The 25151-nt window shown below is 43.4% G+C and overlaps 1 protein-coding gene across 16 annotated transcripts in view; it reads right to left on the bottom strand.

Moving 5' to 3' along the window:
• Window positions 1-15274, bottom strand: part of cacna1g (calcium channel, voltage-dependent, T type, alpha 1G subunit) — a 351728-nt gene extending 336454 nt beyond the window's left edge. For 8 of the 16 annotated variants that reach the window (XM_037754992.1, XM_037754991.1, XM_037754985.1 and 5 more), the window contains exons 1-2: window positions 14431-15266; window positions 13555-13878 (exon numbers count right to left, since the gene is read on the bottom strand). In XM_037754992.1, the coding sequence (XP_037610920.1) occupies window positions 13555-13871 (317 nt within the window). In that variant the 5' untranslated portion in view covers window positions 13872-13878; window positions 14431-15266. Of the gene's footprint in view, window positions 1-13554; window positions 13879-14430 lie in introns of those variants that run through there. The other 8 variants (XM_037754994.1, XM_037754998.1, XM_037754989.1 and 5 more) reach the window with 4 other exon arrangements.
• Between the last annotated feature and the right edge of the window lie 9877 nt (window positions 15275-25151).

Genomic DNA, 25151 nt, shown 5'->3' on the forward strand with positions numbered 1-25151 from the left:
ACTATGAAAGCATCCAACCAGTCAACCGAACCAATCATCTAACCAGACCGCCGTTCTGGATAATTAACTGCAGATGATGATGACAGAATTGTTTTTTTTTTCTTTTGTTGTTTTTTTTCAGACATCTTAATCACGGCAAGCCGTTTTTCTGAAGAAACAGTAATTAACTGCTGGGTTTAATGTGCACTAATTGTTCTCCCTGTACAAATAATTGATTGAAAATCAGTGACAAATTTGCTGTTTGGAGACAAACAACGCACGTGACTGTGCATCTCAAACCACAGACAATATGGGAGGGGAGATAGTGTAGCTGAAGGCGAAAACAAAGAATATGAGCGCACACTGTGAAGTGATTTTTACAGGGCCGCAGACGACTTCTCGAAGACAGCACATCTGCAAAAGTCTACCCTCCATCCCTCCCTCCCTCTCGGTTTCACCACCTAGTGTTATCAGACCCCTCTGCTGCTCCTCTTTTCCTCTTCGCTCTCCTTCTTTTTCCTCTGTTGGTGAGCTAGCCTGTGGTTTTTACAGGATTCACATTAATTTGTTAACTAGGCCACCGGAGTCACGGGGGTTGGAAGAGCACAACGCAAGTCTGACAAGAGAAATGAAGCAACAACACAAAATACAAGTGCGTAAAAGTTGGCCGCCGCTGCCTCACCACCAATCAGAGAGTACAAAAACACAGAAAAGAACTCGCTTCTACTCAGTTGTCGCATACTTGGAAACAGGCACACACAAACTCGTCGATGTTCGAATGTAAATCAATCGGAACTTGAGCACAAAACAAATTAAGAAACTGCAAAAACATTCATATATTCATGCAGTTACACACATACTGTATGCTGACACACACACAGAGAGACAGTGAGAGTGCTTCCTGCTGCCGTCTGGCAGTCTACAGTGGAGTTTGTGGTTTGCCCCTGAATCACTGTGGTCAGAGTCTCACCGGGTGTGTATCAGGTTAGCCAGTCCTCCACTGTACACACACACACACACACACACACACAGCTGCCAGGTGCGGCCCACAAACTCAGTCAGTGCATTTACATGCACTTAAGTAGCCGGGTTCCACTGAGAAACCAGGTTATGCAGGTAATCAGAGAACGTGTGATGGCTTTACCAGAGAACAGCCATAAACCGCAACTTCAGTCTCCAATATGAATAAAAACAGGCAGAAATCTATTCTCAGTGTTTAGATTAGGCTGCTAAGGTTTTCCACTGGATGTAGAAGTCAGACACCCTCAGAGACACACTGAAGTACTTACAATGGATTATATTATCTTTTTTAGTCACTTGTGTCTGGAGCACCATGATGGGTTTTCCTTGGGTTCTCTGTCTGTGGTGCTCGATTGTTCATCTGTCTTTCCACGTTCTTCTACAGCAAATACTCATATAAAAGCCCAAATATGGCCAAGTCTCAAATAGATAGCCAACAAGAATAAATATGGGACGGGTGGAATTACCTGTAGCCTCCTACAATGTCTTGTTACAACCCGGCTCAAAGGTTGCAACAAAAATGGGAGACCAGACGAGTTTAAAAATAGTAACAGGCATTTATTTAACAAACTAACAATCAATAACTAAATAAACGTGGAAAGTCAGTAATCAGTAATGTAGGCATGTGTGGGTGTGTGAAAATGTCTGCTGCAAACAAAACCAAAACAGGTGTGCCAGCCAAGAAAGAGAGAGAGAGACATCTGTTGAAAGGTAGAGAGCTTTTATCCCAACCACACCAAGCCCAGGTGTGGCTCATCAACCTGACGACCCTCTCCTGCAAAACAAAGGAGAACCAGCAAAAAGACACAGGACACCTAGTGGAGTGGAGGGGTCGTCACACCCCCCTCCATAAAAACGGTGTTCCCACCGGGAATGCCGACAGACAACACTAACAAAATACAATAAACTACATAGCCTAATAATTTCAAAAAAATAAACCTTTCATACTGACCAGTTCTGTAGTGTGTCACTTAGACAGCCAACCAATCACCACACTGCAACCCAGCAACTCCAACACCTGGAGAAGCATTTAAGAATTTACAGCATAGAGAGATTAGACAGTAATGGTACATCACCAGATATAAAATCAAGATGTTCTTTGGAGGGTTGGTCTATACATGGAAATGCAAGACTAGGTGGTTAACACACAGATCGTCAAACAATGTGCAAGTATCGGACAAAGTGACGTGCAAAATCCCAGCTACCAAAACATACAGAACTGGACTTGCCATAAGCTCCAGCTACCAAAACACACAGAACGGATATAAGCGCTACCCAAAAGTAGCATCAAAAGGTTCCTCTACAACAAAGGCTCACTAGCCAAACAAGTCGTCCCAAGACGCACAGCACAAAGAGGCAACCAAACTACAACAAAGCTCACACCAACCAAGGCATGAGCTGTAGCGCTTATGTTCCCACGGCTAACAGGCCAAGCTACCAAGTTGCACGTCACAGCACAACCAATGACAATTCACCACATCCCTCCTGTAACCATTTACTTGCCGACCATATGAACCACTATAACTTCCTGCAACAGCCATCATTCAGGTTCTCACAAATGGAGCACCTTCAGTGTAACTGGGTCCAACTACCCAGAAACCCTCCAGGCTGTGCAGAACTCTCATAACTGGGTCCAACTACCCCAGCCATCACACACACTATTGGTCTAAAGGCACCAACAGAGCCAACAGACAGTGTTGCCCAGGTCAAATAGTGCACAAAAGAGACAGTCTACCAAACTAATGTGGAAGTCTCCCCCTACCTAAACTACCTATCTCAAACTAATCTACCTCACTGAACCCTAGTCTTCATGCAGATTAGCGGGAGGCTCTTTAAACACTTAAAGCAGTAGCCTCGGTTAGGCCCCCAGCAAGCTGGTTACCCACCTGACAGCTCTGGATGTGTCCCCGAGACAACTGCTCTGACCGCACACCACACAAAAATAACAAACTAAAAAAACAAACTAACGAGCCCAAATGGACCACATTGCTATGCCTACCCAGGGAAACTCCACAAAAGCTAAACGTTACTCACTAGAAGACCCTGCAATCACTGCTGATAGCTCACACCTGCCAACCCGTGTTAACACTGGCTGCAGGACCAACAGAACTCAGTGCCACAAAATCACCAGCATGCACAACTCAATACTAACACACCAGAACAAATCAGCAACTTGTTATCCAATTCAGCTGCTTACATTCACCAAAAAAAACAGCAGAACAGCCTACTTACCACACTCGACCATGTCTCCCAAAAATCTAGATGCACAACTCAATTTACAAAATGAGGTGCACCTGCCGACTAGGCAACAACTGATCTCATTCATGAAACCACAGTCTCTGCCAATCAAGCATTAACAACTTGTAGAACCAACTGCACAATACCAATCTAAACTGGGTCAAACAAATTAGGACGAGCCCCCATTTGTTACAACCCGGCTCAAAGGTTGCAACAAAAATGGGAGACCAGACGAGTTTAAAAATAGTAACAGGCATTTATTTAACAAACTAACAATCAATAACTAAATAAACGTGGAAAGTCAGTAATCAGTAATGTAGGCATGTGTGGGTGTGTGAAAATGTCTGCTGCAAACAAAACCAAAACAGGTGTGCCAGCCAAGGAAGAGAGAGAGAGACATCTGTTGAAAGGTAGAGAGCTTTTATCCCAACCACACCAAGCCCAGGTGTGGCTCATCAACCTGACGACCCTCTCCTGCAAAACAAAGGAGAACCAGCAAAAAGACACAGGACACCTAGTGGAGTGGAGGGGTCGTCACAGTCTCAAATGGTATTATAATGGTCTTTCCCACAGCTCTAATTGCATCAGCAGAGTCACGTCATGCTCGCCGCTGCTCCCAGTTTCCCTTTTTAACACAAATACCGTTTTTATTCACTAATTAATTCCAGTCTTTCCACTTCACCGTTTTTTTTTCCCGAGCAATATTAAGATAAGAAGTGTCAATGAAACTCAACACTTCCTGTAGGTTTTTTCTGCATGAAGTGTTGAGTTTCATTCACTGAACAGAACACAACACAACACAACACAACACAACACAACACAACACAACAGATACATTTGCATTTGCTTGCAATTGGGGAACAGCGGCAATTAGAAAAGAAAGGTCTGCCTCTAATATAAGGCCTGATTCTCCAATGAGTTTGCCAATGATAAAAAAAAACAAAGACCGCAGTCCTTTTTTCCAGTATTTGTTTCAAACTTCGTGGGCTGGGTTAGGTATGAAACCACCATTAAAGCACCATTTTGCACCATTTTCCTGGCTGAACGATACGTTTTCTCCCAAAGTTGCACAACATTTTGAAACAGACCTTCAATTCTAATCATAGACTTGGTTTTTGGCTGTCGCCATCTTGGTTTTTGGCAGACGCCATCTTTTTTTTTTCAACCAGAAGTAAATCATAATAATAATACATTTTATTTGGTAGTGCCTTTCAGGACACCCAAGGACACCTTACAAAAATAAAATAATACTCAAACAGATAAAAAACAGACAGATACGACGAAAACACCAGCAGAGCGAACATAACAAGAGACATTTAGGCAGACATGTATGACGGGGAATAAAACAGTAACGAAGTTAAGGGAAGGTCACGGAATGATGGACACTATACAGTGAATGGGCCAGTTTGAACAGGTGAGTTTTGAGGTGGGATTTGAAGGTTGTAATAGTGTCAGACTGTCGGATGTGAGGAGGGAGGGAGTTCCAGAGCCTGGGAGCAGTGCAGCTGAATGCACCCATGGTGCTGAGGCGTGAGGTGAGGATGGTCAGAAGACCAGCTGAGGATGAGCGCAGGGAATGGGAGGGGGTATAAGAAGTGACATGAGAAATACAACCGAACGCTGAATAATGTTACAATTTACTTTCATGAACTGAAAACACACTGTGAAAGGGTTAAAGTTCTAAGACAAAAACACGGACAACTCCCAGACCGGACAACGCCGTGGTAGCGACCTGTCAATCACAAGGTAGCCACTCCCTAAAGCATCCCCTGCTTTATGCTCTATTTGACTCTAAATGGGACCATAATTTACTAAATGAACATCATGCTGTGTTGAAGAAGACTTGAAACTAGCGATTGAGACCATAAACTCATGTTGACAATGTTTACTGAGGTAATAAATCAAGGGAGGAGTAGGCTCATTTTCTCATAGACTTCTATACAATCAGACTTCTTTTTTTGCAACCAGAGGAGTCGCCCCCTGCTGGCTGTTAGAAAGAATGCAAGTTCAAGGCACTTCAGCTTGGCTTCACATTTCAGAACTGGAGGTAGCTGCCTGGTTCTAACATATAAACATACATATACAGTATGTATATACTGTATGTTTTCAATACTTTTATCTGTGGCATAGCGTTTACAGGTGTGGAGAGGAAGCCAGAATTGGCTTTGGAAATTCTCTCGTGAGTGTTGCTCTTGTTTTTATCTATGTAGTCGAAATAATAAAGGCTTTTAAACTTTTATAATTTAACTAAGCGGAGTGGCCTGATTTTTTTTCCATCCTCTCTCCTGTGGACACTACACTCTCACTTCCGTTTTCTTCAGTGTTGTGCTGAGGCTAAAAATCAATACATTCACAGTGAAAACTGAATGGAGCTGTGACATATAGAAACACTACAGTGTTTCCAACAGACATCAATACACCACGGGGGTGGAGGAGGGGGGGAGGGGAGGGGGGGGGGGGGGGGGGGGGGATTTTGCGCAACTAAACCTATATTTAAAGCTTTGATTGATTTCTATTATGTGTGAGATTTCCATGAGGAGGATTTCATTCGGAACAACCACAGCAGTACAGCAGCAATTTGCAACGAGATTCACTCGTGTTTTTTGTTCAAAATAGGGCTGAATGGTTCCCCGCTGTTGCTTCTGTAAAAATTTAATAATGCGTCACTTTGTGTGTGTGCACCAAAGGAAGAAGGGACTTTCCCTGGAAAAAAACGACCAAACACTAGGTGTGTAGAGCAGAAAATGGAAACGCTTTAATGAGCTGACTATAGGTTGGAACTATAGTGTAGCAACCAGCAATAGAAAGTAAGAAAAATAAGTAGCAGGCTGAGCACAAAGAAAGGGTTTTCTTTGTGCTCAGTCTGTTTGCAGTTTAACAGCTTAAACAAAGCTCCTCATTAAGAACAGGCCTCATACTGAGTCGTCTAATCACACCTTACTGCAGTCTGAGCTCGGCCTCTCTCTCTCTCTCTCTCTCGCTCTCCTGCCATCTCTTTTTGATTGTCACTCCTGTTATTCATCAATAATTGGCACTTTCAACATAGCGGCGACTGAATCACTGATTTTCACACACATACTGTATAGTGTGTCGGGAGTATTTCATTGCCAGTAAACTCATCCATCAGTCAGTGAATCAGTGTTTGGACTGAATTCAACACATTATGCTGAAAGAACCTTCACTTTTCTTCAAACAACCGCGGTGCCCGTGAGCGTGTGTCGAGTGTGTACACAACAGATGTTGGTTGGATTTTAGCACACACACAGTAGGGCTGCACGATATGGACAAACAAAACATCGCTGCAATTACTGTACGCTGGTAAATACTGCAACTGATATTTGGATTGGGATATGATGAACACTCGCTCGTTTCCTTCTCGCCGGAGCCAAGAGCAAAGGCTCAGCGATAAATCTCCACTAACTAGCATTAAATTCTGAATGCAACAAAGGCTTTCTAGCACAATAACAAAGCCCTACGCCCACACACACACGCCTACATCGGTGCCAGCTACAGGCAGCGCTCAGTGTTTTTGACCGTAGCTGTGTTTTCATTAGCGTTCTTTGGCAGTTATGTAAGTTTTCTTATTCTACCACTTAGTTTCCGTCTTAAAAGGGAACATGAAAAATGAGAGCAAAGTGAGACACAAGTGTCTCTCTGGCTGTCCACGAGTTCAGCTAATTCAACAGTAAGCTCACAAAAAGGTGACGTTGGATACATTCACGTATTTGTTGTATCCTCTGTACTTTTCAACTTCTCTACGGCTTCCTATATTTCCCAGAAAGTTTTTTGGTCGTCCCTAAAGAATGCAACTGAGCATTTTAGCTACAACCAGAGGGATGTAAATAGGGTTGGGTATTGTTTAAAAAATTGCAATACCAATACCCTTTAAGTGATATCGATACCAACAGAGGACCTCATGTGATACCCATCATGTGAATGGAAGCATTCAGTTGCGTAAAATGCTGCCACCACCGGCGACGTATTTTTGAACGTTTTGGTGACATCTCAGCACACTGAACTGACAATTCCGTGACCTACACCGCATTGGACTTCACCACACTACTCACAGACTATATGGGTTGTAGCTAGTGCGGTAGTGGGCCAATCACATGTAGCATTACATCGAAGAAAGCTTGATTGGCTGAGAGACCACAACCATACAAATAGACTTTTTTTTCTAGATCTGGGTACAAAAATGATCGAATGCAGATATTGTTTGACTGGAAAAGTTTCAATACACCTGGTACTGGATTACTTCGGTTGATACCTTAAAAGGTATTGAGTACTGATACCCAGCCCTAGTCAGTCGTAAAGTAGGAGGTCCTCCAGTTAAATTTGCAGTGTGTAGGATTTGGCGGCATCTAGTGGTGAGGTTTCAGATTGCAACCAACTGAAACTTCTACCGTGTGCCAGGCGTGTAAGAGAACTACGGTGGCCGACGCAAAAACGCAAAAGGCCCTATCTAGAGCCAGTGTTTGGTTTGTCCGTTCTGGGCCACTGTAGAAACATGATGGGGAGGACCTGCCTAATTGCTACACACTGTTCCTTCAAGAAAAGAAAATCACATCATGAATGCACTGCACTCTGGTCTATTGAGGTTATTGAAAGCGTTACCTCTGTATCTCCTTCTTCTGAGATGGATTACCACTAGGGGTGTAAGAAAATATAGAAAAAAATAAAATATTGCCATATTATGTTATGTGATACTGTATTGATTTTTAATTAATAGTTTACAGTTTAGTCAATACTTTATTTAATTTGCAAAGAGATGTCCCCTCTCTTTATGTGCCCTCTTAATGTAGTGCTATTTACAGGGACTGTGATAGATGCAAATTCAGATCACTGTTCTGATTGCATAAAAAAGTCAACTTTTTTTACTCAGATGTTATGCATATGGTGGTGAGTTCTTTATACTGTGACCGTTTTCCTAAAATTAGATTTAAAAAAAAAAATCGCAATGTATCGCCTTGCTTACAGTATCGTGATATATTGAATCGTAACCCCTGTATCGTGATATGTATCGTGATACGTATCAGATTATTGCCAATACACAGCCCTAATTTCTACCTACATGCATGATTGGTGTAAAAACATCTAATTCTAAGTAACGGCCTCATTATTTTAGTCGACTGACAGGATGCTGATGATGACCATTAATGTTTTAGATATCTGCACCACTCAATATGTTTCTATTAATAACTAACTGTGAGAAATGGAGGTTGGGAGCACAGCTGATGAAAACCATCAGTGTTGATTCATACAAAACATCAAATGTCAGATTTACAAGAACTGGAACTTTTACAGACTTTATGCCAGTCCCTTTGGCAAACTTTCAGCTGTAACGTGTTCCAGCTGACTTGCTTTTGGCCTGCAGACTCAGCTATAGCCCACGAGGCTTCTGATTTGGCTAAAATAAGTCAGACAGGGAGGCGTCTGATTGGTCAACAATTGGCCAAAAGTATTTTCTGATTGACTCAACCATAGCAATGACTGGGCAACAACTGGTCATTAGTGGGGAAATGTGAATGGTCTACAACTAGTCAGGGAGGCTTCTGATTGGTCAACAATCCCATGCAACACTGCCAGCTGACCCATCCATTTGTACCCGTTGTATTTTACATAAAAACCTGCTTTGAAATATCCCACCTAGGCATAATGTTAAATGATTGTGTGCAGCTCTGGATATACACACAAGTACACTCACACACACACATACATACAGATACACATTCCCTGCAGCAAGCACTTTACATGCAAAATACATGCAAGTCACATCACATGCTCAGCGGGACACATGAATCGCGGGAAGAAAAAAAGGACGCCCACCCTCCGACACATACACACACACACACACACACACACACACACACACACACACACACTAAAAAGGCCTTGCATGGTTAATGAATACTTCATCAAACATAATCTTTCAGTGCATACGCAGAGTTCATGACAGCCTCCCAGTTCTATAGACTCAGTTCATATAGAGAATATGAAAAATGCACAAACACACATACAGCACGCATCCTCTAAAATGTAGACACGCGGCTATGACAGAAGTTCAGATAGGATTCGCGATGAAGATCAAACTCTCAAAGTGCAAGAAGTTGTCTGAAATTCTCCGAGGAAGCAGGAGAGAGGCGGAGGGGGAGGGAGAGGAGAGGAGAGAAAATATGAAAGCAAAGTTGATGGCGGGTACAGGCCTACTTTTTCACCTCTTAAAAAATGCTCTCTGAAATCCCACTCGGCTCTCCAACTCAGCCTCAGTTTTTTATTTTATTTCCCCCCCCCCCTTTCTTTTTTTCCCCCTTCTTCTTCTTCTACTGGTTTTTGGAGGCCGTCAGAGATGGCACACACTCCTCCTTGCTCTCCAGCCAAAGTGAGGCTTTTAACTCCAGAGGAGGAAAAAAATGCGAGGGGTCCGGGAGAAAAAAGAAGCAGGCGAGGAGGAGGAGGAGGGGGGAGTGAAGGGAGAATAGGCGGGCGGGGAGGGCAGGAGACATTTTCTGCTGATTAAGTAAGTGTTTGCTTCGACTTCCATTATTTGACAGACGCATCAGTGCAACGAGCAACAAATGTGAAAAGCCTGCTTCGCTGAAATACGGAGTGAAACAGAAGGGGGAAAAACAAAATCAGTAGCATGTTTCGCCCAAAATTCCCTCGGCTCCCCTTGAGCGCGAACGGTTGTCGGCCTTCCAACGACGGCTATTTCAACGCAGTGACAAACACACCTAGCATGGCCAGGTGTCTTCCCTCACTGTTCCGGGCCGTGTAATCCTCAGCTTAAAAAATCAGCGTGAGCAAAAGGATAGAGAGCGCTGGACTCTATCCCAAAACTCCCCCCCCTCTCCTCCTCCCCCGTCTTGGCAAAACACCCAGCTACCCGCCAGAGAGGAGACACCTACGGGAGTCCTGTGGAAGTGTGTGCGCTGCTTACACAACCTCACTCACTCACTCACACACACAAAAGCTCTCACTCTCTATCATACACAGATTCTGCAGGAATCATTAGCAAAACCAGCAGAGGGAATTTCACACAGGCAATGTGCTGGGCAAAACATCACTCAGAGCGAACGCCCCAGGGGTCTTCAATTAAACCCTAAATACCTCAGCGAGTATCCAGGGGTCCTAATTACTTCAGACTGCTGAAAATGGCCGCGGGCCGCCCGAGGCCGAGGGCTTACCGAGGATATGCCTGTTTAGAAAAAGACTCTGGCCGCGAGATCAGTGGGGTTCTCCCGTGTTGTCGGTCTACAGCATCAGACAGAGGAAGCGGTCTCTCTCTGCGCATCGGAGCTGAGGCAGAGCCGGCTGCTGTGGATGTATTTATAGTAGAGAGGAGAGACTACTGCAGGATTAATTCTCCAACCAGAGAGCAGAGACAGAGAGATCAAGACAAAGAAATAAAAATATCGCATCTTGTTCTCTTGATACAAAGCATCAGTGTACACAGATTCAAACACCGGAGCGTACCACACGCAGGAGGCCGCAGAGACGGATCGATCTCAGTTACGTTAATGCATTACAGAAGCGCTGACCTTTTCCTAAATCAGTACAGATAGACACTAAAGGGCAAACGAGAATAACATCTAAATATGATCCTCACAGCACCGGGGATACATACTGTACATACAGAGGTCACAAACTACCCAGCAGTCACTTCAATACCTGCAAATCTTCATTAAAGCTGCAGTACGCAGAATAGTTTTAGCATCATTGGGCAAATAAAATTACATAATAACCTTTCAGAATATTGTAATTTGAGTGTTCTTAGAGAAAACTAGACTTCTGCACCTCCTCATGGCTCTGTTTTCAGGCTTTAAAAGATCTAGCTCGTGACGGAAGACTTTAGCCAATCACAGGTCATTTCAGAGAGAGAGCGTTCCTATTGGTTGTGCTCCGGCTGGTGAGCGGGGCTATGTATTTCCTCAACTGATCTCAACATGGCTGCCGGGTCACAAATGTTCTCATTTTACAGCTAAACTGTACACAAGATGGTTCTGAAAACATTTGAGGAGAGAAATAGGCATTACTGTAACAGAATATTAATTAATTTTTGATCAGCGCCGCCTAGTTTGACCGTTTGATCGGAGTTGGTGAGTGATTGACAGCCGCTCAGAGACGGCAGCTGGAAGACAGCCTCCAGCTCGGCTCTGATTGGTTGTTTTCCTTCGGTCTGTGAAATCTCGCAGATGCCGTTAGGAGCACCGGTGGACACCGGTTAGTTACTGGTGAACAATTTATTATTTTAATAATAACAAACAATTCAGTAAATTCATATCTACGTATTGTTTTGTTACATTTAGTTTTACAAAGTTAGAAAAGCGATGTTTGAGTCAAGCCTGATGTTGCCTTACACATAAAAGAATGATCCCCATACTTCCACACAGTGAGGCAAACAGCTGATTAATTAAACGCCGGTATCGATCGGTACTCGGTATCGGACGATACCCAAAGCCCAGGTATCGCTATCAGTATCGGGACTGAAAAAGTCAGATCGGTGCATCCCTAGTTCTTACTACAGCTGGAACAATTGATGGATGGACAGAAAATGAATCAGCTACTTTGCTCAGTTGTGATCATTTTCTGTTTTTCATTTTCTTCTGTGATAGTAAATCCAATCTCTTTGGGCTTTGGACTATTCTCCGCTATTTTAAAGACAATTCATCGAGAAAATAAGTCGTTTTTAGAACTGTTGATCGGCCATCTTACGAAGGGCAAAATTATTGTATAAATGCGATAATTCTCGTACACCTAGCAAAACTGTACATAACTGAATAAGCATAATATCAGTTCAGGTAGCTACATAACAATGCTTCTTTTCCAGATATCTCTGATTGGCTCATCACTGAAAGTGAACACCCGGGGTGCGACGTCATCCTGTGTGGGTGGCAATACGGCCAGTCAAAGTACAAGATCACAATCACTTTGTGACACCCAGTTCCAAACCAATCCCAACTGAAATCCTTTACAGAACTCTGAGAAGCGACAGGAAGTTGAGCGGTATAAAGGACAATGGAAGGAAATGAGAAATGATACCAATTAAAAAAAATCCTCCCAACTAGCTCATTTCACTCACAGATACAATCTTGGGGTCAAACTCTTCTCAAATAGGAATGTGGGGGGTCTCCGATGGGTGGGGGTGGGGGGGTCAATGAAAATGAAAATGTTTGAGAACCCCTGACTTGGATAATAGCATCAAAGATCGCCTTTGCTCCCTGAGGAGCCACGGGGGACTCGTGTGCCCCCGCTGCTAAAAAAGTCTGTTTGTAAGACCTTTAAAGATTTGACATTTACAGACATGGAAATCAGCTGTGATCGCTGGGAGACTGAGGAGGGAAAGAAAGAAAGATTCAAGGAGGACGACAGAAGAAAACGAAGGAGGGGAGTGGGGAGTGGAGGGGGTGAAAGACGCAGCATCATCACGGACAATGTTCCTCGGGGAATAAGGAGGACAGGTTTACTGAGCATCTCAATCAAAACAGTGACAAATGAGGAGAGAGGAGGGGGATTATGATGTGAAGGGATGGATGGATGGATGGATGGATGGATGGATGGATGGAAGGAGCAGAGGTAATCCAAATGACATGAACACACACAGCACCTCTGAGAAGAAACAAAGGCTGGAACCACCAGAGCAGGGCGGTATCTATCGGCCGAGGAAACATTCCTCCTCATCGCTCTCTCACATCCAGCTACTAACACACACCAAGACACTGAGAGACACAAAATCACCTCCTTTCTCTCCTCCTCCTCCTCTCCAGAGACCTGAATGCTCTGTACACTTATGAATCAATAACACACTTTCAGAGGCAGCAACGATTCCACAAGGCTGTGTGACTTGAAAAGACTCCACCCTTCTGCTGCCATTCAACTGCAAACCGCTCAATAAACAGACGCTCCAGGTGTGAAGCAATAAAGTCATTATAAATAACACTCACTACTGTGGGCCCAGTCATGTGAGGTCAATAACATGTCATCACTCCTTATGAATAATTCATCGGGTGGGTCCGAGGGAATCAGAGCGTGACATGGGAAGCTGGAGACACACATGTGTCCTGTCAGGTGACATGTGAGAGCAACACACACATCTGGAGTCAAACAAACACACCTCAGATCAGGTCACTGGACACACACAATAGATCAATCCAACATCTGGCCACTCTATATGATCCATCAAGTCATGTGATCATTCAATAACCCCCTTGAGGTCAACTGGAGAGAGCTGCTGAGCCCAGCAGGTGTTTACTTACCTGCCACAGGTGTGCCTCATGTAGCACATGACTCCTATCTCATAAAAGAGTTAGAAAAGGATATGGGTTAGCGACCATGTTGAGACACCAGCTCCTTGGCCGGGTGCTTTGTTTCAGGTAGAAGAAGACCACCGGGGCCATGGCGGGAAAGGGCAGGTCCTCGTCGCCGCTCGCCGACACCTCATCCCCGGTCGTAGAGATCCGGTCGGCCGCCGGGGCCGCCGGTTCCACCACCGCTTCACCGAGCTCCCCTCCTCCCGTCCCGACCCCGGACCCCGACAGGTCGTTGAGCCGGATGAAAGTCCTCGGCAGAGAGGAGCGGCCCTCCGAGCCCCTGGCGTCGGGGATCCCGGAGAGATGTCCCCCATCCTCGGCCATCATTCACCTCCTGCAAACAATAGAGGCGATCCTGTTAGATACAGGAGCTGACAACCAGGGGGATGCGCATTACTGGATTCTGCACTTTTAAATCTGCTGATTTTTATTTTTTAAATCGACTTTCCATATAGTGAAAAATACATTCCTGCACATATAGTCACAATTAAGTATAATGGCAACAGGCAATAGTGTGGTGGGAACATTTGGGAACATATGCGCACACTTCATCGAAGAATGATGGCATAACATGTTTTTTAAAAGAATGAATATGATACAAAACGGATTTTTTTTAATGGATACAGGTCGACAAAGTGTATACATGCTGTCATAAAGCTGGTAGATAGAATGGAGCTCCTAACGAGCACCCAAAAGATCCAAGAGGGGCTCGCATTCCTCTTCATCAAAAACACCCAAATCTCTCATCAGCAACAACAGCCTGCGACTGTTCCAATCAAATCTTCATCAATAACACATCAACAACACATGCATTATGAAGTCATTTTCAGCAGTTCTTTTTCTAAAAAAAAATATGTGCGCATCTTTCCGTTGGATTTCTTCTTACCTGTAATGGACTCGGTAGATGTGCCCAAAGCGCGCTCAGTCATCGCATGATCAGTGTTTGTCGTGGCTTATAAAGTCCACAGCAGTCTGAAGAAAGAGAAGAAGCCCGGCTGTTTGGTTGGCTGGTAGGAAGGAGAGATGAAGAAGAAGAAGAAGAAGAAGAGAGGATCAGAGAGGGGGTAGAGGAGAGGGTCTTGGTGGTTTTGGTGCGTCTGGCTGGAGGAGCCGTAGAGTTCCAAGGTGGTGCTGCTGCTGCTGGGTCCGTCTCCACAGACGCGGTGCGCCCAGGCTCCGGTCTCCGGTGTCCAAAAAAGCCTCTCCGGGGGCCTCACCAACACCAACAGCAACACTTCATAACCAGCCCCCTCCTCCGTTAGAAATAAAAAAGGGAACCTTTGGGATGTGGGTCTACTTCTGCAGCCTCAGGTTAGATATAACGCAGCTCACAAACTTCTTTGTGCTTCCCTCCTTCTCCACAGAGCTGATGGACAAACACCCCAAAACAAGGAGAAATAAGGAAAATGAGTAATCTATTTGTTTCTGCGCGTTTTTCCTCCTCTCCAAATGGAACAATCCAGTACTTTTCGTTGCATCCACAGGCGGTTTGTCAGCTTTTAAAGATCCATGGAGATGCTGCTGCTGCACATCCTGCACACAAGCATGCGTCAAAAGAAGGAACAACCTCTGAGATCTTCTAGATATGTCTCAAACACACACCGGTCCTCTCTGCTGGTGCGCACCGGGCTGCTCCTGCTCGCTACTCTGGTCTCCTCCAGACTGAGTTCGGTCGGTTCCGTCCATCAGGCGAAGCTTCAACACAGCTGGATGGATGTTGGAGGATCCCAACTTCTTCACCGCCCCGCCCAGAGAGCGCACGCTCTAAGCCAATCAGAGCGCGGCCTGACTCCGGAGCTGACTCCTGATTGGCTGAGCTGGATGTCAGTCTTGACTCAGTGCAGCGAGGAGGAAGGGGGGGTGAAACAGCTGGAATCTTATTGTCAACTGTGAGCCAATGGGAAGCGAGGGAGCGGCGGCATCCAGCGGCGTCGCCGTGTGATTGGTGCAGAGCTGGATTTTCGGGAATTTTTGAGGGGAGAAGAAGCTGCCACATGGTGCAATGTGACTCCAAATGACTGGGAATATATAAGGAGGTATAGAACAGAGTGAGAACCAATAGAGCACAGTTAAACCACAGACACCAAACAGGATTTTCCTTCTTCCACCCCCTCACAAAATAATACTGCTTTTTTATTTACATATGATGCTTACATTATGGAATGTTCTTTGTCTTATTAATTTATATTGTATGATGAATATCTTGGAGAACAAAGTACATGTATGAATTAAAGGGGACCTATTGTGCTTTTTCTCTTTCCTTTAGTGTGTTATATAGTTTTTTGTGCATGTAAAAGGTCTGCAAAGTTATAAAGCCCAAAGTCCGCGCCAAAGGGAGTTACTCTCCCCCACAGAAACACTGCTCCTGAACTGCTTGAAAACGCCTCACTTAAAGTCCCGCCTTTTCTTCCGTAACATGGTGATGTCACCAAGTAACACATTTGCATAATAAAGAGGCGAAGTCCTGCCCCCGCATATTTTATTTCGGAAAAAATATGAACGGTAGTCAACGGCGAGAGATAAATATTTTTTTATCCTGTTTGAACTGCGCCATGAATCACACATATGATGTTTGTCAATTTAAAAGATCATTTTGCAAGTCAAGAAAGTCAAAGATTGTTGTAAAACTGTTTAAGACTGTGAAAATACGTAATAAGAAAGACGACACACCCAAAAGTTGCATAAGTGACGTCTCTTTCTCGGTGAAGCTTCAATGGCTGTGTGTTTCCTACTGGGATGAACTCACACCAGTAAAAGGTCTTGCTTGTTCTTTCTCTTTCCGGCTGATAAAAAGACCAGGAGGCGCTGGATAAATCGCATCAGGTATGATAACGTTTCATTTGTGCGTGGTCAAAGCTAAGTTGGCTAGCTAGCTAGTGTTGGTGAAGTTTATTGTGCGACACGAGAGATGTAGTTCACTGAGTCGTTTCACACAAAACTAAATTATACTACGACAAACTTACATCAAAGTGTGACTTTCTTGACTTGCAAAATTATGTTTTAAATTGACAAACATCATATGCGTGACTCATGGCGCATTTGAAAAGGGATAAAGAAAATATTTGTAACGTTCATATTTAGAGCGGAGTGCGAAGAGCGGAGTGCGAAGAGTTCAGTTTGGTTGACCAATCACAACTGAGCGGGCCAGCTGACCAATCAGAGCAGACTGGGCTTTTCGGGCTCAAACAGAGCGTTTCATACAGAGGGTGAAAAGAGGTGCAGCAGCACAGCCCGTATGAGAAAAATAAAGCATTTTTTTGAAACAATAAAGCATGTAAACATGTTCTAGTAGAAACCAAAAATACAAGTATGAACCTGAAAATAAACAATATAGGTCCTCTTTAATTTAGTCAATTAATAAAAAGTAAAAAAAAAAACCTCGTTAAAATAGATTTTTCGTTAAGTGTCAATGAGATAATACAGCAAAATATAAATTTTTCAGTCATGAAATGTCTTATCATGCAAAAATGCATGAATTACAATAATTATGTAATTAAACTATCCCACAATGTGCAGAGGGGGCCCCCCAGACTACCCTCCGAGACCCCATGAGGGCCCTCAAGCCCCACCTTGGAGCACCCTTCCCCAGACTATCCAATTAGCAGAGAATGAACAGTTAGTACCGGCTTTCAGTCATTACAGATAGTCATCCAAAAGTAACAGAAAAACAGAAATGTGTCACTGTTATGTAATCAGAGAAAAAATGAAATGCAAAGAGAGATTTTTTTTATTTGGGTTGCCATATTTGGGGACCCCGGGCCCTGGAGGAGTGCTCTGGCATGTATGCTGGTCTGGTGGCCACTAGGGGAAGACGTTTCCCTAGGCTTTTCTGCCTCACACGCACACACACACACACACATACACATACGCACACACAGACATACACAGACGCACACGCACACACAGACATACACAGACACACACTCTTTCCGAGTACTTGCAGCTGGTTTTGGGAATACAGCCTGAGGCAGAGCAGATAGTTGTACTCTGTAGATTTAAGTGACATATAGTGTCTCTGAATTGCAATGCTGTCCCCTGTTGCACTTCTATCTTTTGTATTTTAGCCCGGCACACATGCACACACATTGCATACTGTAGTCTCAGCACATTACTCACTACATAGCGGCGCCATGCTTTATTTTCATTACAGTGCATGATCATTGATCTGAGAGCAGGAGCAAATCAATGAGGAGAACCAATTTCTTTTTTCATAGCATCTTGTCGCGGCCGGAGCTTATGTGCAGTAGCGGATATTAATCACCTGTTTACACATAGCTCATTGTGAAAGACTGAGATTCACACGTGCATACATGACCTGAAAAAAAACACACATGTGCACGCAGGAGGAGGAGGAGGAGGAGGAGGAGGAGGAGGAGGAGGAAAAGTGAGAGCGCGGCTCCTTCCAGCCTCTGTCGATACACCTTGTTTGGACTGATTTCTTCATTGTGTACTATCTTAACAGAGTAACTATGAAAACGTATCGATCCAGCAGTGCTTGTACCTATTAGGCAGGAATGAGGCACTGTTCTGAATACATAAAGAGGAAAAAGTAGAACACAATTAAGACCAGGCACTGGGTGAAGCCCACCTAAAAAGTACAAACATTCATTAATAATAAGCAATGCAATTATGCATCTATTATTCATAAAATGGAATAAAGCATTGGCGATTCACAACACTGAGTGCCTATGAACACTTCCCAGGGCGAGCGCTTATGAGGGGCTGATGAATGATGTTTGCTGGTTGCTGGACAGTTTCAGATAAGACCCCCAATTTATCAGAGTGAGTGATCTGAGCTCCCCGGGGCAAACTTTCTCTCGTGGCCACTCTGCAGGCCTCCTGACTAGACACACTTTACTGCTCACCTTCAGCCGACTGAGATGACAGACCTTAGCGACAGAGAAAACGTCATAGAGAGGAGTCGATCCATACCTACAGCATTATAAAGCCTTCTGATCCACAGAGAACTGTGAGTGCCTGAGGGAAGAACGGACACCAGACTGCCATAAAATGCGATCATTCACAGCTCCCAGAGGATGATCTCTAATGATTTTGACATTTCGTCTTCCCGCCAACAGGTCAAAATCTCTCCTTGATCAATATTTTGGTCCCTGAAAAAGGTATGTTGACAGCTAATGGCTGGGCATCCCTGAAATGTCTAATGCTCATGGTGCCCACAGGACGCATTTTAATCTTTATGCTGAACCTCTGACCTTTCCTTTAGTACCGCCTTTCGGCAAAATGTTTACTTGTACACGAGAAATAATAATAATATCAGGCGGCAACCTCCACCTCTGAAAAGTGAAGCCAATGCTGAAGTGCCTTCAACCTGCATTCTTTCTAATAATAGCCAGCAGGGGGCGACTCCTCTGGTTGCTAAAAGAAGTCTGATTGTATAGAAGTCTATGAGAAAATGAGCCTACTTCTCACTTGATTTATTACCTCAATAAACATTGTAAACATGAGTTTATGGTCTCAATCGCTAGTTTCAAGTCTTCTTCAATACAGCATGATGTTCATTTAGTAAATTATGGTCCCATTTAGAGTCAAATAGACCATAAAGAAGGGGATGCTTTAGGGCGTGGCTACCTTGTGATTGACAGGTCGCTACCACAGTGTTGTCCGGTCTGGGAGTTGTCCATGTGTTGTCTTACAACTATAACCCTTTCACAGTGTGTTTTCAGTTCATGAAAGTTAATTATAACATTTTGGTCATCTAAAAATGTCTTCTTCAGCTTTCAGTCTAATTAGCTCCACCCTCTCGTGTCACTCCTGGTTGCAAAAAGCCAAAATGGCAACGGCCAAAATGCCGAACTCAAGGCTTCAAAACGTCAGTCCACAAACCAATGGGCGTCGTCACGGTGACAAAGTTCACTTCTGATATACAGTCTATGAATAATATCTCATAAACTATTTCATGGCAGTCCATGAGATTTGGTACAGATATTCATGCTCCTTGCAGGATAAATTGTGCTCTCAACTGACTCCAATGTAAACCCATCCACATCATTATTGGACGCTCAGAGAAACTGACATAGTACGGAGGCTGGATGGGTCAAACAAACACAGGACTTTCACCCCGAAGACTGCTGTTCGTGTCCCGTGTGAAACCAAGACAACGTTGACTTATTTTACCTTACTTTTGTTATGTAACGTACGTACTTAAAGTGGCAGTAGGCAGTATATATTTGGCATCATTTGGCAAAAATTCCATAATAACATTTCAGCATATTGTAATTCAAGTGTTCTGAGAGAAAACTAGACTTCTGCACCTCCTCATGGCTCTGTTTTCAGGCTTTAGAAAATCTAGCCCGTGACGGGAGACTTTGACCAATCACAGGTCATTTCATTGAGAGAGCGTTCCTATTGGCTGTGCTCCAGTCATGTGACTGGAACTTGGCGTTCCTTCACCAGATTTCACAATGGCGGCGGCGTCACAAACCTTCTCATTTTACAGCTAAACCGTGCACTAAAAGATGTTTCTGAAAACATTTGAGAGAGAAATAGGCATTAACGTTACAGAATATTGATTCATATTTGATCAGCGCTGCCTAGTTTGGTCGGAGTTCCCGAGTGATTGACAGCCGGCTCTCATAGACGGCAGATGGACAGCAGACCCCAGATCAGCTCTTACTGCTTGTTTTCCTCCGGTATGTGAAATCTTGCAGATGACGTTAGGAAAACCGGAGGACACAGAGGCACATGATTTTTTTCAGGTTACATGTTTCATGTACTACTGTCACGATATAGCGACCGTTTTATTAAAATAACTTTTTTAAATCATATTTGCTCCACCATCTCGCCTACTTCAGATTTAACTAATGCCAGTTACATAACAAGCGTGCTTATTTTACATAACAAACATACTTATTTTAACCCAAACGATGATCTCTTCCTAAACTGAACCAAGTAGTTTTGACCATCACCATCTTGGTTTTTGGCCATCGCCATCTTGTTTTTTTGCAACCAGAAGTGATACGAGAGTACAACCAAACGCTGAATAAGACATTTTTAGGCGACCGAAATGTTATAATTAACTTTCATGAACTGAAAACACACAGTGAAAGGGTTAAAGTTCTAAGATGAAAACATGGATAACACCCAGACCGGACAACGCCGTGGTAGCGACCTGTCAATCATAAGGTAGCCACGCCCTAAAGCATCCCCGGCTTTATGGTTTATTTGACTCTAAATGGGACCATAATTTACTAAATGAACATCATGCTGTATTGAAGAAGACTTGAAACTAGTGATTGAGACCATAAACTCATGTTTACAATGTTTACTGAGGTAATAAATCAAGTGAGAAGTAGGCTCATTTCCTCATAGACTTCTATACAATCAGACCTCTTTTAGCAACCAGAGGAGTCGCCCCCTGCTGGCTGTTAGAAAGAATGCAAGTTTAAGGCACTTCAGCATTGGCTTCACTTTTAAGACCCGGAGGTTGCCGCCTGATTCTAACCAGCACCAGAGTCTCTGACCTCTGATCTCCCCTGAGATGGGGATTTATCAACAGCACTAAGTAGCTTAACATAATTTTTATGTAATCATGATAATCCCTTATTATTATGCAATGGTGCACTGACGTGTGTGCCTGTTGATTTGTGTGTGATTGCACTCTATCCATGTTATTGAACCTTCATTAGTCCTCCCCCCCTACAGGCTCTAGGAGTGAGGATTGCCCAGAAAAGGCAATTACTTTATTGATCATTCAGTCATCCCATTTTACAGTTAACCCTTTACACTACAGGACACTCAACACTTTACTGTACCTCTGCTGTATCCAGGCCCGGAGTTCCCTTTTGCCCAGCACCCGAATACGGAGTCCATTGTCTTCATCCTGTCACACAGAGACATTAAAGGTCCCATATTGTAGAAAGTGAAATTTTCAGGTCTTTTACATTATAAACAGGTTTAAGTGCGATATAAATACTTTTAAACTATCACAACGCTCAATATACGCAGAAACACACACAGCCCGTATTCAGAAATTACGTGTTTGAAACAAGCCGTTAGGATTTCTGTCCATTTGTGATGTCACAAATATACAATATTTAGACCATTACATGGTTTTAAAGGTAAACATTCTAAATGTGTCCCAGTTTATTTCCGGTTGCAGTGTATGTAAATAACATCAGCTGACAGGAAGTAAACATGGACCCTAATTGTTGCCTAGCAACGCAATTCCGTTGCAATTCCATTGAAATACACTAAAACGGAGCGTTTCAGACAGAGGGTAAATACAGGTATATTCAGGCAGACCGTACGAGGAAAATAAAGTATTTTTTGAACATTACAGCATGTAAACATGTTTTATTACAAACACAAAATACAAGTATGAACATGAAAATGAGCATGATATTGGACCTTTAAAAACAAACCATTACTGTTGTTATCATGAGGAGAACCAGCAGCAATACGCCAGCGATGCACAGGAAGTCACAATCCATCAAAAAGGAATTTGAAGCAGACCTCAACTTCTTTTTAAAAGTGATGCATGCAAGGGTTGTTGTCAGGTCTAATATCACTCAAACAACAATCCTCTGTCATGATTAACTATCGCAACTCACTTCATTTGAATTCGGGATCCGCGAGATCAATATTGGTTCCGGAATATCAATGACAGGATGATCAATATTGTTTGTTCAAACTCCCAAAGGTGCCACAGGACATGTAATGGTTGTGTTTCAGCATGTTTGGCTTTTGTAGCCTCTCTGTAACTAGGATCTACACCATTAAAGCCAAAACTACAAGTAGGTAAAGAATATTAGTGTTTCTCTTTCTTCAGCAGAGCTTCCCCACCACTGATAATAACTTATGAAATAACTTATATAATAAGTATTGCGTAGTAAAGGAGCATAGAGGGCAAATGTGCCATTTTACATGCTGTATGTGGTCATGAGATTTCTAGGAAGTACACCCTCCTAAGCAGGGGAAGAGTTCAACAAACAAAAATGGAAATAAAGTAAAAAAACAGCCAATTTTAACTGACAAAATACCGTTAAGATATGTCACGCTGCATGGTTCCTTTTAATCAATAAAATCAGCTGAAGTTGAATATGGTCTTTGTGGTCGCTGCAGTGAAATCCAGGAAGTTGTTATTCCCATATGCTGTTTAACTTTGTGGTATTCATTCTCTGGACAAGCAGCCAATTTCTTTATACAGTGCCAGCAAACCTGCACTCATTTAGAGCTAGCAGTTGATAATATTTTGATTTGAGGACATTAAAGGCCCTGGAAACTCTAGATTCAAAATGTGACTTGTTTTCTATAACATTATATAAGCCACAATCAAAGTTTAGATTCTGGAGAAAAACATCTTAAGTTTTTATGTATTGAGAGTTTAACACTCAAAAACTCAACTACCTTACCATAACTGTGGTTGAGCTTTGATCAGATTTTACGAGCAGCGCCGGCAACACAAGCAAACAACCCCCCAACTGGCATTATATTTAGATTTAAAGGGCAGGTTGATTATTTTAGATTTTTTTTTAAGCCGTTATATCACTCTCTTCAAAGCCACCAGACTACATTCACAAAAACAGTAATTTTACCTCGCAGAACACAGGAGTGTACATACAACCCCACTTAAAAAAATCCGACCTAACCCTTTCAGTTATTCTCAAACTTAGCACAGCTAACTTTGACCCAGCTAGTGCTAGCGCTCACATTATTCATAACCTTACTGATTAGCTTACTTTGGTAACCTACGTCACTGGTTTTTGCTAACAGCTGAGTGGCCGTTTCCATTTAAAAAAAAAAAAACACCGCCCTTTAAATGTTAATTGGAAAGAAGTGAGATCAAGTATTTCCAACCGAGCCCTGCCCACTTCATCCCAGTGAGAAAACCAAGAATAAAAACAGAAATACAGAAATCTCTTATGTGAAATAACAAAAACTGAATCCAGAATATGTGAAATTTCAATAAGGGGAGTTGGGCCAAAGTTGGGGCATGACTCACTAGGGGTCGTGTCTAGATGGTCACCCTAGATTTGCAAAACAAATTTGAAAACTCTAACTGAGACTCGCTGCCCGATGACCTATCCTAACCATAACTATTCGAGGTTAATGCCTAACCTCAAATCGAGGGTTACCCCCTTTCGACAAGGGTCATATGAAGTGACATTTTTGGCAGTTACCAAACAGCTTCAGGTGCAGTACCACCTCCTTCTGGACTAGAAGTGGGACGACCCTGATTTGCATATAAAGCCAGGAAAACAAAAACGGATCTGGCTAAAAGAGGCACATATTTGTAAAGGCCCTGTTCAGACCTGGCATTAACATGCGTCCTGAGTGACCCGATCACAAGTGGACAGCTTTAAGTATGTCTGTTCACACCTGGCATTAGAACGAGTCTTCACATGCGTCTTGAGTGACCACTTGTGATCAGATCTCAATTGGCACATGGTTAATATAGCAGACGTTGTGACGTACTATTACAGGAATGTCAGTAGTAACATCCTTCATATTCGTGAATTCGGGTACATTTTATTAACATCAACATATAAGGTTATAGTACCGGCGGTCCCCGAGGACCTCCGTGCCGTCAACACCGCTGCCTTTGCCAGGTAACAGCGGGTTTACAGAGCTTCAGGGAGCCGGGGATGAGAGCGAGCGAGCAAGCTGGCGGGCCGACGGGTGTCAACGCCGTGCAAAGTGGCGGAACAAAAACACCGACAGCATGATAATAATGCACTTTGCGTGCCTAGTCTGATAGTCTGTAGATATGTAGCCTCCAGATCAGATATATTCTAATAAAACACAGTTGTACCGACTTTCCATGCTGCGAGGCAGACAAGCGCTCGCGTCTGCCTGTCTTTCCACCTGAGGAGCGCAGAGACCTGCCGATCCCAGCGGGGGATGTCAGTTGAGTAGGCGGTCCTTTAATCTGGCCCAGGACACATTCTCGTACACACTGCTAAAAGAATGTGGTCATATGTGGCCCAGACCACCTCTGAATGTGGTCTGGTCTGAGCAATCAGATCTCAATGAGTCCTCAATGCGTCTTGAGCGCATTCACACCTGTACTTACAGCTGCCCACTTGTGATCGGATCATTGAGGACGCATGTTAGTACCAGGTCTGAACAGGGCCAAAGTGTCTTAAATCTCATCTGGATTTTATGCAGATATGAAACACTTGAAATGACAAGTGTAAATGAGGCTTCAGATAAATACAGTTTTGTAGCAAATGGTAGGCAGAAATATGAGAACAATAATGATAATATAGAGAATGCATGTGTTAAATTTATCCCAATGGTGTCTCAGGGATATGGCTGGACTGTGGTCTCAATAACAGTTGATACACACATCAAACAGACACTCACGTGACTAGACGAATCTGCTGGAGAGGACAGGGCAGGGCTGGCAACCAGGCGAAAGAGGTGATTGTTTCTAGTCTCGCTTTTCTATTTATCTGCTGAATGATAAATGGAAGAAAATGAGCATGTCCGTTTATTTTAGCCCACATGCAATCCAAAACAATACAGTAATACAATGACTCATGTGGTGTGTGTCCGTGTGTGTGTGTGTGTTCGTGTCTGTGTGTGGGCGTATTATGGGGGCCCGAAGAGGGTCAACAACAATATCAGTCATTTATAAACAAAAAT

The sequence above is a fragment of the Sebastes umbrosus genome, chromosome 20, assembly GCF_015220745.1.
Source record: "Sebastes umbrosus isolate fSebUmb1 chromosome 20, fSebUmb1.pri, whole genome shotgun sequence".
In the NCBI taxonomy this organism is placed as follows: domain Eukaryota; kingdom Metazoa; phylum Chordata; class Actinopteri; order Perciformes; family Sebastidae; genus Sebastes; species Sebastes umbrosus.